Source organism: Corapipo altera, unplaced genomic scaffold (genome assembly GCF_003945725.1).
Source record: "Corapipo altera isolate COAL_440 unplaced genomic scaffold, ASM394572v1 241, whole genome shotgun sequence".
NCBI classification, from domain to species: domain Eukaryota; kingdom Metazoa; phylum Chordata; class Aves; order Passeriformes; family Pipridae; genus Corapipo; species Corapipo altera.
Window position 1 is genome coordinate 1 of NW_020885157.1, and position 15,175 is coordinate 15,175.

At 68.3% G+C, this 15,175-nt stretch overlaps 3 protein-coding genes across 7 annotated transcripts in view; 1 reads left to right on the top strand and 2 right to left on the bottom strand.

Moving 5' to 3' along the window:
* Nucleotides 1–503: 503 nt before the first annotated feature.
* On the bottom strand, nucleotides 504–7,617 carry LOC113939997 (metabotropic glutamate receptor 6-like). The gene is given in 12 exon segments (XM_027631024.1): nucleotides 504–964; nucleotides 1,286–1,829; nucleotides 2,302–2,438; nucleotides 2,911–2,984; nucleotides 2,986–3,109; nucleotides 3,347–3,505; nucleotides 3,993–4,147; nucleotides 4,462–4,496; nucleotides 4,498–4,598; nucleotides 5,126–5,342; nucleotides 6,358–6,855; nucleotides 7,527–7,617. Coding segments are annotated over 11 exon segments (2,439 nt in total). The 5' UTR covers nucleotides 6,850–6,855; nucleotides 7,527–7,617; the 3' UTR covers nucleotides 504–563.
* Nucleotides 5,176–10,372, top strand: ABT1 (activator of basal transcription 1). Its single transcript, XM_027631023.1, has 4 exons — nucleotides 5,176–5,249; nucleotides 8,755–9,099; nucleotides 9,269–9,447; nucleotides 9,893–10,372. Exons 2-4 carry the CDS (start codon nucleotides 8,760–8,762, stop codon nucleotides 10,370–10,372), a joined length of 999 nt encoding a protein of 332 aa, XP_027486824.1. The 5' UTR covers nucleotides 5,176–5,249; nucleotides 8,755–8,759.
* The window catches only part of MBD1 (methyl-CpG binding domain protein 1), a 5,804-nt gene continuing 876 nt past the window's right edge, over nucleotides 10,248–15,175 (bottom strand). The window contains exons 3-9 of one of the 5 annotated variants that reach the window (XM_027631026.1): nucleotides 15,022–15,078; nucleotides 14,859–14,921; nucleotides 13,949–14,113; nucleotides 12,654–12,917; nucleotides 12,480–12,566; nucleotides 12,313–12,402; nucleotides 10,248–11,831 (exon numbers count right to left, since the gene is read on the bottom strand). In XM_027631026.1, the coding sequence (XP_027486827.1) occupies nucleotides 11,457–11,831; nucleotides 12,313–12,402; nucleotides 12,480–12,566; nucleotides 12,654–12,917; nucleotides 13,949–14,113; nucleotides 14,859–14,921; nucleotides 15,022–15,078 (1,101 nt within the window). In that variant the 3' untranslated portion in view covers nucleotides 10,248–11,456. Of the gene's footprint in view, nucleotides 11,832–12,312; nucleotides 12,403–12,479; nucleotides 12,567–12,653; nucleotides 12,918–13,948; nucleotides 14,114–14,858; nucleotides 14,925–15,021; nucleotides 15,079–15,175 lie in introns of all 5 variants that reach the window. The other 4 variants (XM_027631027.1, XM_027631025.1, XM_027631029.1 and 1 more) reach the window with 4 other exon arrangements.

The window sequence follows — 15,175 nt, forward strand, 5'->3', positions numbered from 1 at the left end:
GGGGGGGGGTCCCCGCGGCGCTTGGGCTGGTTGCGCTCGGGGTGCAGGAGGATCACGTAGACCTTGGGGGCATAAAGGAGCCCCAGGGGCACCGAGGCCGAGAGGCTCATGGACACCGTCAGCGTGGCCATCTGCACGTGGACCTGCACCCCGGAAATGGGACCCCAAAACTTGCTGAGCTGTGAGACCCCCAGCCCAAACCCCATCACCCCCTGAGCCCCCCGACCCGAGCGCCCCCCACCCCAGGGCTCATGGGCAGCGTCGGCGTGGTCATCTGCACATGGACCTGCACCCCAAAACCAGGGGAACCTCAAATCCTACTGACTCCTGAACCGCCTGTGTGCCCCCAGGCACCCCAAAACCACCCAGGGACCCCCCAGATACCCCTTGGGGACCCCCGAACACCCTCACCCTCCCAGCCAACTGAGCAGCCCCAAAGAAGATGGGTCCTTAGGCGAGCACAGACGATGTGTGTGCCCCCAGGGACCCCAAATACCCCCCCAGGGACCCCAAATACCCCCCTAAGGACCCCAAATACTCCCCCAGGGACCCCAAATGCCCTCTCAGCTCACCCTGTCAGCAGACTGGGCGGCCCCAAAGAAGATGGGCCCGAAGGCGAGCCACACCACGCAGGTGGTGTACATGGCGAAGCCGATGGGCTTGGCCTCGTTGAAGGTCTCGGGGACGCCGCGGGCCTTGACGGCGTAGACGGTGCAGGTGAGCATGAGCAGCAGCGCGTAGGCCAGGCAGGCCAGTGTGGCCCCCTCGGCCATGTCGCAGCGCAGGACCCCCCGCGCCGCCTCGGGGTCGGGGGTCCGGCCCATCTCGTAGTCGATGAGGGCGTGGGGCGGCCGCACCAGCAGCCACGTGGCCGCGGCCACCAGCTGGAGGCCACTGAGGGTGAAGGTGATCACCAGCTGGGACGTGGGGCTGATGAACCGCGGCGGCGTCACCGAGCGCTTACCTGGGGGGCACGCGGGGTCAGGGGGCACCTGGGCACCCCCGGGACACGCCTGGTGTGAGGTGTGGTGGGTCGGTGTAGGTGGGACCCCACCCCACATCCCTCAGCCTCATCTCCAGGGTCCCTTCCCAGCCCCCCACGTGTCCCCTGGTGTCACCTGGGCACCCCCAGAACTCTCGGGACCCCCCAACTCCCCTCTCGGTGACACCGTAGCCGCGGCTGGTCTGGGTGAGGAGCACAGGAGTGGGCACACCCTGTCCCACATCCCTCAGCTCCTGCCCCTCACCCGGCCCCCCCAGGCCCCTGTGCCCCCCGGCCCCTCACCCTGCTCGAAGATGCGGTAGATGCGGTTGGTCTTGGTGAGCAGGGCGGCGTAGGTGAGGCTCATGCCGAGCCCCAGGAAGAGGCGGCGCAGGGCACAGACGCCCACGCCGGGCTCGGCCACCATGAGGAAGGTGATGGCGTAGACCAGGGCGATGCCGGCCAGCAGGACGTAGCTGAGCTCGCGGCCCGACGCCTTCACGATGGGCGTGTCGTGGTGGCGCACGAAGGTGGCCAGCACGAAGGCCGTGGCCATGAGCCCCAGCGTGGCCAGGGCCACCGGCACCGCGGCGCAGGGGTCGGCCCAGCGCAGGCGCAGCACCGGCGTGGGCCGGCAGGCCGTGCGGTCGGGGGTGGGCCGCAGGTGGGAGGCGCAGGGCAGGCAGGTGAGGGGGTCGGCGCGGTACTGGTACCCCCCGCAGAGCTCGCAGTGCCAGCAGCACGGAACCCCCTTCACCGGCTTCTTGCGCTCGCCGGGGCCGCAGGGCAGGCTGCACACCGAGGGCGGGGGGGACGTCGAGTTGGACCCCCACGCCATGGCCTCCTCCTGGGGGGGACACAGCGTGAGGCCCCACAGACCCCCCCCAAACTCACCACGGACCCCCCCACAGCAGGCTGCACACTGGGGAGGGGGGAGACATCGAGTGGGACCCCCCACCATGGTCTCCTCCCGGGGGAGAACAGGGTGAAAGACCCCCCATGGACACCCAAACATCCCATAGACACCCCCATGGACCATCCCCCAAACTCTCCCATGGACACCCTCCCAAGCCCCCCATAGCAACCCCCCAAGGGGGTACAGGGGAACCCCCCAACCAGAGCCCCCAGTTGGCCACTGGGATCCCACCAGTTGACTGGGAGGGGGCACCCCTGGGGGAGTTGGGGGGATTCAGGGGGGTTTTAGGGGTTACAGGGGTTTGGGGGCTCAGGGGTGGGTTGGGGGGGACTCAGGGGGAAACTGGGGGTTCAAGGGGGTCTGAGGGGGTTCAGGGGTCCCACCCTGGGGGTCCCAGCCCCACCTGCAGGCGCAGCCCCTGCACCCACTGCCCCACGGCCCTGTAGGCGCCGGTGCCGTTGCCCCCCTGGAACTGGAAGATGTCGTAACGTCCCGGGGCGTCCCCGTTCTCATTGAAGGACACCGGGGTGCCCGCGCTGCCTGCACACCAGTACGGACCAGTACGGATCAGTATGAACCAGTACAGACCTGTATAAACCACTAACCCCCAGTGCCACCCCAGCACCAACACACCCCCACTACAGGGCAAACCAGTGCTCCCAGTATGGCCTCCAGTGCCTCCCAGTTCATCACATTAAGGCTCCCAATCCCTCCCAGTGCTCCACAGTCCCCACTCAGCACTTCCCAGTACATCCCAATAAGGGCCAGTAGGGTTTCCAGAGCCCCTCAGTATGTCCCAGTGTGGCCTTCAGTGCCCCCCAGTCTCCTCCAATGTCCTCCAGTTTGTCCCAGTGTGGCACCCAGTGTGCCCTAGCTCCTTCCCAGTGCCCCCCAGTATATCCCAGTGCCTCCCAGTGCTTCCCAGTATGGTCTCCAGTGCCCCCCCAGCCCCTCCCAGTGCCCCCCCAGCCCCTCCCAGTGCCCCCCCAGCCCCTCCCAGTGCCCCCAGTACCATTGAAGGCCACCCTGCGGATGTGGGCGAGCAGCTGGCGGCCGTCGGGGGGGTCCATGCTGGGGCAGAGCCCCCCCCCCCGGGCAGGCCTCGCCCAGCAGCGAGTGCAGCCCGTGGGCCATGGCCAGGACGGCGTCGATGACAAACTGCACCTTCCCCTCCTGCTCGTAGGGCGAGTCCCGCCCGATCCGCTCCCGGCCTGGGGGCACGGGGGGGTCAGGGACCCACAGGGGGAAGGGGGCGGAGGGGGGTTCAGGGACCCCCGGGGCCGCCACGGCTGGGGGGCACCGGGGGTGGGACCGCGGGGAGGGGAGGGAGGCTCTGCCCCACACGGGAGGGGTTCAGGGACCCCCGGGGGTCCCGCGAGTTGGGGGGCACCGAGGGGTGACCCCCGGGGGGTCTCTGCAGAGTGGGGAGGGGGGTCGGGGGGTGGTACCTGTGCACTTGCGCACGGGGGTCCCGGCCCCGCCCGCGGGGTCCCCGTCACCCCCCCCGTGGGGGAGGCGACAGTTGAAATCGTCCTCCCAGAACTCGTGGAACCAGAGGTTGCGCCGGTTGTTCTCCAGGGACCGGGACGTGAAGTACTCGTCGAACCCTGGGGGGCACAGAGGGGGGCGCGGGGGGGCCCGAGGGGTCAGGGGGGTACCCGGGGCACAGGGGGGGCCTAAAGGGTCGCGGGGGGTCCCAAGTGTCGTGAGGGACCCCGCAGGGTCACAGGGTGTCCCACAGCGTTGTTGCCCCCCCTCAGTGTCCCGGGGGGCTCTGCAGCCCCTCAAGGTGTCCCATAACCCTGTGGGGCAGCAATGGAGGGGCAGGAGGGTGAGAGGATCCTCCCCAAACACCTCCCCCCGCCCACATGGGGCCGGATGACCTCCCCCCATGGCCCCATAGGGTGCCCCTGGAGCCCCCTGTGCCCCCCAGTGCCCCCAGACTCACCAGGCACTGAAGGTTGGGCAGGATGGTGATGGGACCCTCCCCCACAGTGTGCCCCTACAGCCCCACAGGGTGCCCCCATAGCCCCCAAAGCCCCCCCAGTGCCCCGCAAAGCCCCCCCTAGTGCCCCCCAGAGCCCCCAGACTGACCTGGCACCGAGGCCCGTTTGGGCAGGATGGTGATGGCCCCGTGAGCCGCCTCCTCCAGCCCCTGCACCGGGGCCATCTTGGCCCCCCAGCTGTCCGAGCCCACCCAGGAGAAGTGGCCCGACAGGTTGGCCAAGGTGGCCGCCTCCAGCACCCGCCTGTGGGGACAGCGTCACTGGGGGCACTGGGACTGACTGGGAGGGGCTGGGAGGGGATCTGAATAGACTGGAAGGGACTGGAAAACACTGGGGGGCTGATGGGATGGACTGGGACAAACTGGGAGGGGACTTGAATGGACTGGGGAAAACATGGAATCACTGAGAGGGGATCTGAAGGGACTGGGGGGCTACTGGGAGGGACTGAGGAGCACTGGGAAGGGACTGGGAGGCTGCTGTGGGGGACTGGGACAGCGCGGGGCAGGACCAATCCGTACTGGTCCATACTGGTCCGTACTGGTCCGTACTGGGCTCACCGGATGTCGTCCTCGTTGGCGAACAGCACCACCCCCCCGCGCCGTCGACGTCTCCATCAGGCGCCTGATGACCTTCGCGAACTCGCCCGGGCGCGGCTCCCGCGGGATCTTGATGGACTGGGCGATGCACAGGCCCCCTGCGCCGGGATGGACCAGTATGGACCGGTACAGACCAGTACGGACCGGTACAGAGCAGTATGGACCGGTACAGACCAGTACGGACCAGTATGGACCGGTACAGACCATTACGGACCAGTATGGACCAGTACAGACCAGTATGGACCAGTACAGACCAGTATGGACTGGTACAGACCAGTACGGACCAATACAGACCAGTATGGACTGGTACAGACCAGTATGGACCGGTACAGACTGGTATGGGCGGGTATGGACCAGTACAGACTAGTGTTGCCTCCCCAGACTCCAGTGACTCACTGGAGGTCACTGAGGGGGCAGCACCTCCCCCTCCTGCAGGACCTGCCCTCCCAGTACATCCCAGTATAACCCAGTCACTTACCGGTCCCAGTGTCCCAGCAGTGTGAACCACAGGGGAGAATGGAGCTTGCCCTCCCAGTGCTCCCAGTACATCCCCGTGTCCTCCCAGTGCTCCCAGTGTCCCCTCCCAGTGCATCCCAGTGGCCCCTCCCAGTGCCCCAGTGCCCACCAGCCTCCCTGGAGCTGTGCACAAAGGCCTCCACGCCGCTCTCGCCGTAGTTGCCCTCGGATGCCAAGGTGCTGACGTAGCTCCAGCCCAGCGCCCTCACCACGGCCACCATGGCCTCGGCCTGGTACGAGTCCGGGGGCACCACCCGCGAGAAGAACTCGTAACGCCCGGGGTCCGACAGCTCCGGGGCCGTGGAGGCGTAGCTGATCTGGGGGATCTGGGGATGGGGGACATCGGGGACATCAGGGACGCTGGGGACACTCACAGGGGTCCAACGACTCAGGGGGACACTGGGGCCATCGGGGGCCATCGAGGTGTGACAGCTCTGGGGCTGTGGAGGCACAGCTGATCTGGGGACCTCGGGGACATTGGGGGGCCACGGGGAGAGGTGGGGGAGGGGAATTGGGGGGCTCAGTGTGGGGCTGTTGAGGTGGGGGGGTCTGGGGACAAGGGGGACACTGAGGCCATTGGGGACGGGGGGGCTCAGGGGACTCGGTGGTGAGGGGCACCCCCCCCACCCCTGTCCCCCCCCCCCCCCCCATCCTTAATCCCCCCTAATCCCCCAGGGCCATTTGCTGCCATCCCAGGGGATTGTGGGAACACCCGGGGAGGGGGGAAGTGAGAGAAGGTTCTGGAATGGTCCCGGGGGGATGAGGGGGGGCAGGGAGGGGACCAGGTGTCCAGGCCCCCCCCCCAAAGGGAAGGGCCATGATGGCAGTGTGGGGACACTGTGGGGACACTGCGGGGACACTGCGGGGACACTGTGGGGACACTGCAGGGATGGTGCTGTCCTGTGGCTCCCTCCCCTGTCCCCGCAGTGTCCCCAAAGCCTCCCTACCCCAAATACCCCCCATCCCCCCCCAGATGACCCCAGCACCCCCCAACACCCCCCAATGCCCCCCCTGCCGCAAACAGCTACAGCACGTTGGCAACCATGATGGACATGGAGGTGGCCAAGGCGCCAATGAGCCCCATGTCCCCAGTGTCCCTTCGTGTCCCAAATGCTCCCCCATGTCCCCCCAACGTCCCTGAGGTCCCCAACGATCCCCCCAAAGCCCCCTGTGCCCCCCCTCACTGCAGACAGCTGCAGCGCATTGGCCACCATGATGGACACGGAGTTGGCCAAGGCGCCCACGACCCCCCACGTCCCCACATCCCCAAAGCTCCCAACGTCCCCCACGTCCCACCAGTGCTCCCCCTGTCCCCCAAAGCCCCCCCGTGCCCGCCCTCACCGCGAAGAGCCGCAGCACGTTGGCCACCATGATGGAGACGGAGCTGGCCGAGGCGCCGATGACGCCCACCAGGCGCTCGGGCGGGGGCCGGTGCGGGACGGAGCCGTCGGGGCAGCGGCCGTCGCCGCCCTCGGGGGGCAGGAGGCTGCGCACGAAGCTCAGCGCCTGCTCCAGGGCGTAGGTGTCCCGGGAACACGTGTCCAGGATGCGGGCGCCCAGCGTCAGGTTGGGCAGCACGCGGGGGTCGCCGTTGACGCGGTCCAGCGCGTACAGCATGGCCTCCAGCCGGTGGATGCCCTTCTCCTTCTTCACCGGCCCGCACGGCACCCCCGCGGGGCCGCGGGCGTGCACCGGGAACAGCCCCCCCAGCGTCAGGTCCCCCTCCAGCCGGATGGCGTGGGGCTGCGTGGGGGCCGGGGGGCAGTGCCCGGGGGGCAGCAGGGCCAGCAGGGCCACCGTGGGCATCACCAGGGTGGGCAGCGGCAGAGACATGGCGGGCTGGGGGCGGAGGGGGGGTTAGGGGGCACTGGGGGTGCAGGGGGTACCCCACGGGGTGGGAGTACCCTGTGAGGGGTTGGGGGGCACTAGGGGGTGGGTGGGCAGCACCCTATGGGTGGGGAATGGCACCCTATGGGGGCTTAGGGGGCACTGGGGGGTGCAGAGGGTGCCCTGTGGGGCTGGGCTGGGGCCGAGGGACAGCGCCTGGGGGGCCACAGGAACAGGAGGGTCACCAGGAGGGGGCTTGGGGGGGGACAGAGGGGGGTTATGGGGGACTCTGGGAGGGTATCCGGGGGTTGAGGGGTGATGGGGGGCACTCTATGGGGTGTGGGGGGGTAACGGCACCCACTGGGGCAGGGGGCGCACCCTATTGGGGGCAGGGGTCACCCCATGGAGCGGGGGGCAGCACCCTATGGGGGGGGTCCCTATGAGGTGAGGAGAGAGGGAATGGCACTCATTAGGTTGAGGGGGCACCCCCTGGGGGGGCTCTCTGTGGGGTGTAGGGGGGGTAATGGCACCCGTTGGGGTGGGGGGGACCCCCGATGGGGCAGAGTGGCCCCCAATGTGAGGGGCAGCTCCCCCAGGGGCTGGGGGGGGTCAGGTCCTCCCTCGGACAGAGATCTGGCGTCCCAGCCCCCACGGGGGGTCCCGGTGCCCCCCTCCCTGCTCACCTGGGCCGTGGGTGCTCCAGGTCCCTGCGGAGCCGCCGGTGAATGAGGGGTGGGGGCGGCCCCTGCCCCGGCCCCCCCGAATCCTCCCCAAAATCCCCCCTCCAGCTGCTGATGGGGAGGAGCAGCCCCCCCCCCTCCCGCTTTGGCTGAACTCCCACAGTCCCCTGAGCCCCCCAATTAAACCAGATGTTAATTATTGGGGGGGTGGAGGGGGGTTTGGGGTGTCCCCCCCAAACCAAGGGGACCAGGGGGTCCCATTGATGGGCTGAGCCCCCCGAGGGGTTTGGGGGAGGTTGGGGGGGCCGTGGGGGCCCTTAATCCCCCCCAGCTGCTGGATTAGGGGGGGATGGCGGGGGGGATAATCCACTGCTCGGCTGCAGCCGGGACCCCCCCGGCGGGGGGGGACACACGGGGGGGACACGGGGGACTTCGGGTGGGCTGAGGGGCCCTGAGGGGACCCAGACGGGGTTTAAGGGGACGCTGGGGAGGTGAGTGGGATATTGGGGGGCTGTGGGGCACATTTGTATGGCTGAGGGGGCCATGGGGGCTACAGAGGGGTCTGGGGGGCACAGTGGGGGGGCTGAAGGGGGGGGGTTCTGAGGGCACTGAGTGGGACACTGGGGGGCTTTCGGGACGTTTTTGGGGGTCCTGAGGGGACACGGGAGGGTCAGTGCGTCCCGGGGAGCTCTGTGGGTGCCGAGGGGTCCCGTTGGGTCCCAGGGGGCTCTTGGGGGGCCACCGGGGGGGTCCCGGTGGGTCTCGGGCCGGGCGGGGCCGTTCCCGCCAAAACGCCGCCTCAGCGCTTCCCGCGGCCGTGCCACGCCCCCCGGCGGCAGACCACGCCCCCAAAAGACCACGCCCCAACCAGGACCACGCCCCCACCGAAACCACGCCCCCTGTAATAACCACACCTCCGCATCGCTAAGCCCCGCCCCCGACCAGGCCCCGTCCCCGCCGCGCTTTCCGGCCTTTTCGCGACTCCCCCGCTCCCTTTACGGCCGCGCTGAAGTTTTACGACCGTCGAGGTGAGGGAACGGGAATCCTGGGGGGGCTTGGGGGTCCCGGGGGGTCTTTGGGGGGGAGTTTGGTGTCCCTGAAGAGGGTTTGGGGGTGCGGCGGACCCGGGGGGTGGGCAAGAAAGGAAGGGGCTCTGAGGGGGATGTTGGGGGGCCCTGGGGGTGTTTTGGGGGGTTCTTCCCCACCTTTAATCCCCTCCTGCCTGTCCCAGGGGCCATGGCTGGGGCAGAGCGGGACCGGCGAGGGGCGGCCGAGGAGGAGGAAGAACAGGAGGAGGAAGAAGAAGAAGAGGAGGAAGAAGAAGAGGAGGAGGAAGAGCAGGAGGAAGAAGAAGAAAAGGAGGAGGAAGAGCAGCAGGAGGAGGAGGAAGAAGCAAAGGAGGAGAGTCCCGAGGGCTCTCCCCCCGCGGCCGAGGCGCCCCCCGGGCCGCCCCCCAAGCCGGTGGTCCCGGGGGTCCTTTACTTGTCCTTCCTCCCCCCGGGGTTCGGGCCCCGCCAGGCGCGGGCGCTGCTGCGGCCGCACGGGGAGCTGGGGAGGGTCTTCCTGCAGCCCAAGGGTGAGTCCGGGGGGTCCTGGGGGGACTCAGGGTGTCCCTGGGGAGGTCAAGGGGCCCCATCGACCCCCTGGAGGTACAGAAATGGGGGCTGGGGGCTTTCAGCCCCCCTGGGTTGGGGTCTCTCCCCCCCCCCCGTGTGCTCTGACCCCCCCGTCTTCCCCACCCGCAGGAGGGTCTGTTCGGCGGCGGCGGCAGCGCCCGGGGGGGCCCTCGGGGGGGTCCTTTGCCGAGGGTTGGGTGGAGTTTCGGGACAAACGAGCGGCCAAACGAGCGGCCAAACTCCTGCACGGGACCCCCATGAGCGCCCGGCCCCGCAGCCCCTTCCGCGAGCAGCGCTGGAGCCTCAAGGTGGGCAACGGAGGGACTGGGGGGGCTGGAGGGGGCGGGGGGGGCACCTCAAAACTACGGGGGGGGGGGGGGGGGGGGGGGGGTTGGGGTCCCTCCCAGGGGGGGTGTATTTGGGGGGCCCTTCCTGGACACCCGGGTGAGCACAAGGGGGGATGTGAGGGCACCCCTAAACCTTATGGGGGAGGTAGAGAGGGTTTGAAAGGGGGTCCCCTGACTCCTCCTTTATCCCCCTACTCCCTGCCGAGGTTCAGGGCTATTTAGGGATGTTTTGGGGGGTATCTGGGGGGTGGTTTTGGGGTATTTTAGGGTGGGTTTGGAGGTATTTGAGGTGATTAATTGCCTCTCCCCCCCCGCAGTACCTGCCCAGGTTTGGGGGTGTTTTGGGGGGCGTATTTGGGGGTGTTTTGGAGGTATTTGGGGTGATTAATTGCCTCCCCCCCCGCAGTACCTGCCCGGGTTCCGCTGGCCCCACCTGAGCGAGCGCCTGAGTTACGAGCGCCAGGTCCGGGCCCAGCGGCTCCGGGCCGAGGTGGCCCAGGCCAAGCGCGAGGGGGGGTTTTACACCCGCCGGGGCCCCCCCCGGGACCCCTCCGAGGACTCCAAGGGCTCCACGAACCCCCCCCGGCCCTGGGGCTTCACCCAGAGACCCACCGAGGAGGAGATTTGGGGGCGCAAAGCTCAGCCCCCCCCGGCCGCGCCCCCCCGGCGGCTGCTGCAGAAGGTGTTTGGGGGAGGGGGGGGGCTGAGACCCCTCGGCCCCTCCCCCACATCCAGGCTCACCCCTCGACGACCCCCAAACCTCCGTTTATTCTCCTTAAAACTTTTATTACTTTTAACAAAAATAATTCTTCGCGGTCTCTTTAATTCTGCTGAGGGGGCGGGGCCAAGGAGGGGGCGGGGTTATGGCTTCGGCGCGAATCCCTGAAAGCAGCGCGGGGGGCGGGGCCAAGGGGTACAGACCACGCCCCTCCTCCATAGAACGGGGCGTGGCCTGCAGGGTCACAGCAGGCGGAAGACACGCGTAGGTGGGGCCTAGCCCGAGGGGCGGGGCTTAACTGAACCACGCCCCCACCTTAAAGGGGCCGCGTAACAGGCGGGGTCAACCTTAAACCTCTATGGGGTGGGGTCTTAAAGGGGCCGCGCCCCCAATTCCGGGGGGGGGCGGTTCCAGTGTCAAAAATAGAAACTCTGGGGGTGGGGGAGGGGCCCCAGTTTGGCACTGGGGGGAACTGGGGCAACAAAAGAACTTCTGGGGCCCCCTAAACCTGATGTCCCCAAACTGGGGTGGTGGGGGGGAACCCCCAAAAAAACGGGTGCTGGGGGCACCCCAAAATCCCTGGGAAACCAAACGAGGGGTGGTACCGAGGGGTGGTACCAAACTGGGCCCCCCTCCCAAACGTGGGGTGGTGCCACCCAAAAATGCCACTTCTGGGGTCCCTCAGCCTTGGGGTGTCACTGGGGGAGGGGCTGGAGGGAGGTCCCCAAAATGGGGGTGTCACCCCTTTGGAGTCCCCCTGACCCCCACAGGAGGGTCCCGGATCCCACAGAGGGGATGGGGGTTCAACCTTAGACCCCCTCAGGGACCCCCAGTGCCCCTACCACACTCCCTCCAGGTCCATCCCCAAATGCACTCCCCATCCCAAAGGTGCAACACCCAAATCCTCCCCCCTGCCCCCACATCCCTCAGCCTTTGCTCCCCCCACTTTCAGCTCCCTTGTTTTCTTCCCCCTCCAAATTTCACCCCTCCCCCATTCCCTTCACCCCAATTCCAATTCCTTCCTCTATCACTTCCACCTCCCCCAATTTCAGTTCCTTTCCCATTTGCCTCCCCCAACTCTGTGCCCACTTTGCCCCTCCCCCAGAGATCCACCTTCCCAATTTATTCCCCGGATTCCTCCCCCCCCAGTCCCCCCTCCCCCCAAATCCTCTCCCTCCCTTTGGTCCCCCCTCCCCAATCCCCCCTCAGTCCCCCCCCGTGGCCAGGCAGGGCCGGCAGCAGCGACCCCCCCTCACCAGGACGTGGCAGCGGGGCCCGGGGGGGGCCCCCGGGGGGGCCGGGGCAGGGCCCGTAGGCCTCGAGGTCGCAGAGCAGCTCCACGAGGTCGAGGACGGAGCGCAGGGGGGGTCTCCGGGCCAGCACCTCGTGCCCGGGGGGCACCGGCCGCCCCCGGGCCACCAGGACGCGGAAGGCGAGCCCGGGGTTGAGCAGCACGGCGGCCGCGGCCATGGGCGAGCGGGGACAGCGCTGCACCAGCCGCAGCCCCCGGCCCCCCCCCCGGGCCGCCCCCCACCACCCCCCAGTGCGCGGGGAGGGGGATCTCCAGCAGCTCCTCCAGGAACGAGCCCGGCCAGGGCGGGGGCGGCGCCGGCGGCAGCGGCAGCGGCTGCGGGAGGAGGGGGCAGTGGGGAGGGGGCTCCCAGGGAGGCTCAGGAACCATCCCAGACAATGGGACCCCCCAAAACCATGAGGAACACCCCGAGAGCACTGAGACCCCTTCGGGAGACCCCCAAGAGCCTCAGAATCCACCCCCCCAGCCACGAGGACACCCCCTCTTTGAGACCCCTCCTAAAGCCCTGAGAATCCCCCCAAGAGTCCCCTCCCCAGTTCACCAAGACCCCAAAAAGCTCCCCCAGTAAAGGTCCCAGACCCCCTTCCTCCACCCCCTCCAAGCCCTCAGAGTCCCCCTAAGACACCCCCACCCCACTCCCACGCACCCCCCACGACCCCATAAGAGCCTCAGGACCCCCTCAAGTTTCTTGAGACTCCTCCTAAATTCTGCAACCCCCCCAGTACAGGAACAGCCACGTGAGACCCCCCCCACCCGTGGGACCCTCCCCCAGCCCAGCAGCCCCCCTCATCCTCACCACTCGGCATCCTCCCTCCTCCTCCTCTTCCTCCTCCTCCTCACTCTCACTCAGCACCACCAGTGGGGCCGGGGGAGGCCGGGGGGGCACCTAAGGGGTGGAATTGGGGTGAACCCAGGGGTCTGGGGGGTCAGGGAACCCCCCAAACTCGGGGTGCCCCCCCTTACCGGCACCAGGGATGCGCTGGGCTGGGGCTGCTCCTGCTTCACGCGGGGGGTGGCGGCGATCAGGACCCCCAGATCCCCGGGGGGGGGCTGCAGGGGGGCAGGGACGTTACTGGGGGTCCCCCAGTACTGGGGGTACCTGGGGAAGGGGGGAGGGGTGCAGAGGGTCCCACTCACCGGCGGGGGGGCCACGCTGGGCTCCGGGGGGGCCCCTTTGAGCCGGGGGGCTGAGGCGATGAGGAGCCCCAGCCGGGGGTCTTGGGGGGCAGGGGGGGTCGGTGGGGGCCCCCACATCTCCAGGGGGGGTCCCAGGCGGCCGGGGGGTCTCACCTCGAGGCGCGGGAGGGGCCCCACCTCCTCCTTGATGGGACAGAGGCGCAGGGGGGGCCCTGGGAGGGGTCCAGGGCCCTGCTCAGGCCCCCCCAGAGGGTCCTCCTTGACCTGTGGGGGAGGGGTACATCAGGAACTGGGCACCCAGGTATCCTGTAAGGACACAGCCCCCCCCAAAGGGACCCAGGTGTCCAGGGGGGAGCCCCCACCCCACGGGGAAACTGAGGCACGGACAAGCCTTGGGGTGACGGGGAGTCCCAGGTGCTTGGGGATCCCCAAAATCCCCCCCAGACTCCCCTCCTGGACATCTGGGTCCCCCCCCCGACGCCTGGGTCCCCCGAGGGGGGGTCCGTGCAGACAGAGCAGCAGAGCAAGCACAGCAAGGCGGGGGGCAAATTGGGGGGGAGAGAGATGGGGGGTGGAAAGACTTAGAGGATGAGGGTATCTGGGGGGGTGAGGAGCGTTTTGGGGTCCCCCCGGACAGAGGGGGGGTCCCGTTACCTGGCGGGGGGGGCGGGGCGGGCGGCGGCTCCGGGCGGCGGCGTGGAGGGGCCGGGGGGGCCGGCGCCGGCGGGGCCTGGACGGGGGGAGGGGGCGGCCTCTCCAGGGGGGCCCCCAGCGACCCCCCCACACCGGCAGCAGCCGCCTCTGCGCCAGGAGAGAGACCTCAGTGGGCGGGGGTGCACCCCGATTTGGGGAGCATTGGAAGGGGGCAGAGGAACAACCCCCTCAGGGAGACCCAGGTGGCCAAGGAACCCCCCCTTCCCCCCAACAAAGGGACCCGAGGTGAGCCCCCCCAAAGCCAAGCAATGCAGGAAGGACCCAGGCGTCCAGGAGAGCCCCCAAAACAGGATCCAGGCATCCAGGAGACCCCCCCCAGAAGAGGACCCAGGCATCCAGGAGAGCCCCCAAAACAGGATCCAGGCATCACCTGGGTACCAACCAACTCCCCTCTTTCCCCTCCAGCTAGTCCATACTGGTCTGAACTGGTCCCACCCAGCACTGGAGGGGTTGGGGCAGCCCCAGCCTTGCTCGTGCCTCAGTTTCCCCAGACAAAGGTGGTGGGTGTTGGGGAGGGGGCAGAGGGGCTGTGGCTGGGGGCTGCTGGGAGGCACTGGGATGAAGCAGGGGCGGGCACCCACCATAGCACAGCGCAGGCACTGCCTCCAGCGGCACTTCTGGCGCTTGAGGTTCTGCCCCCCGAACTTGGGCTTGTCCTGGCAGAAGTCGCAGCGGCCGCAGTCGGCCGGGCGCCGACAGGCCGCACACACCCCACAGCGCCGGCTGGCCCTGCTCCTCACCCCCCGCTGGGGAGAGAGAGGGGTCACCCGGGACCCCCGGAACCCCCCAGGGCCCCGCCAGGGCTGTCAGTGCGGGAACGGCTGTTAGGAGCGTTACGGTAGTGGGGGGCGCAGTATTAGGGGCATTACGGCAGCCAAGCACCAGCAGCAGGTTAGGCTGAAGGCACAGAGGGAGGAAGGAGCAGCTATTAGGGGCACTGGGCTCTCTGGGCCCCAGTAGACAGGGCATTACAGTATCTGCACCCCACTATTACAATCTCTCAGATCCCAACATTATGTCTGCAACACTTATTAAGGACATTACGGTAACTAAACACCCTATTAACGGTGTCATGGTACCTAGCCCCACTATTAGGGGTATTATGGTACCCCAATCACACCGTCAGCCATGGACCAGACCCTGAGGTGGGACCTGGCCCCAGCATCAGGGGTATTACAGCAGCCACACCCCACTGCTTGTGGGGTTGGAATGCACTGCACCCCAATATTCACCCTAGAAACAGCTCATAGAATCATTACGGTACCTGCACCCCACTATTCAAGGGCTTGAACCCCAACATTAGCACTGGCACAGCTATCAGGAGCATTACAGCACCTGCACCCCCTGTCCCAATTTCTCTGTGCCCCACTATTAAGAACATTACGGCTCCCTGCCCCTAGTAGCTGCACCGGGGAGGGGCCAGGATTGGAAGGGGCGGGGCCAAGGGCTGTGGGCGTGTCCGAGGGGGCGGGGCCAGGGGCTGTCACTCACCCGGGGCCCGGGGGGCTTCGGGGGTCGGCCAGGTTTCTTCTTCTCCTTGCCCTTGGTCAGCGGCTTCTGGGGGGAGAGGGGGGTCAGTGGGGGCCCAGGGGGTCTGGGGGGGGCCCGGGGGGGGCGGGGGGGGCCCAGGGGTGTCTGGGGGGGCCCCACTCACCTTGTGCCTGGTGCTGGGGTTGTCGCTGGGCTCCTGCTCCATGGAGGGCTTCCACTTCTGGGGGGGAGATAGGGGTGAGGGAGAAACACGTGGGGGTCCCGGCCCTGCCCCCCCACCAGGGGTCCCACACTCACCTCCATCAGGGCCTGGGGGA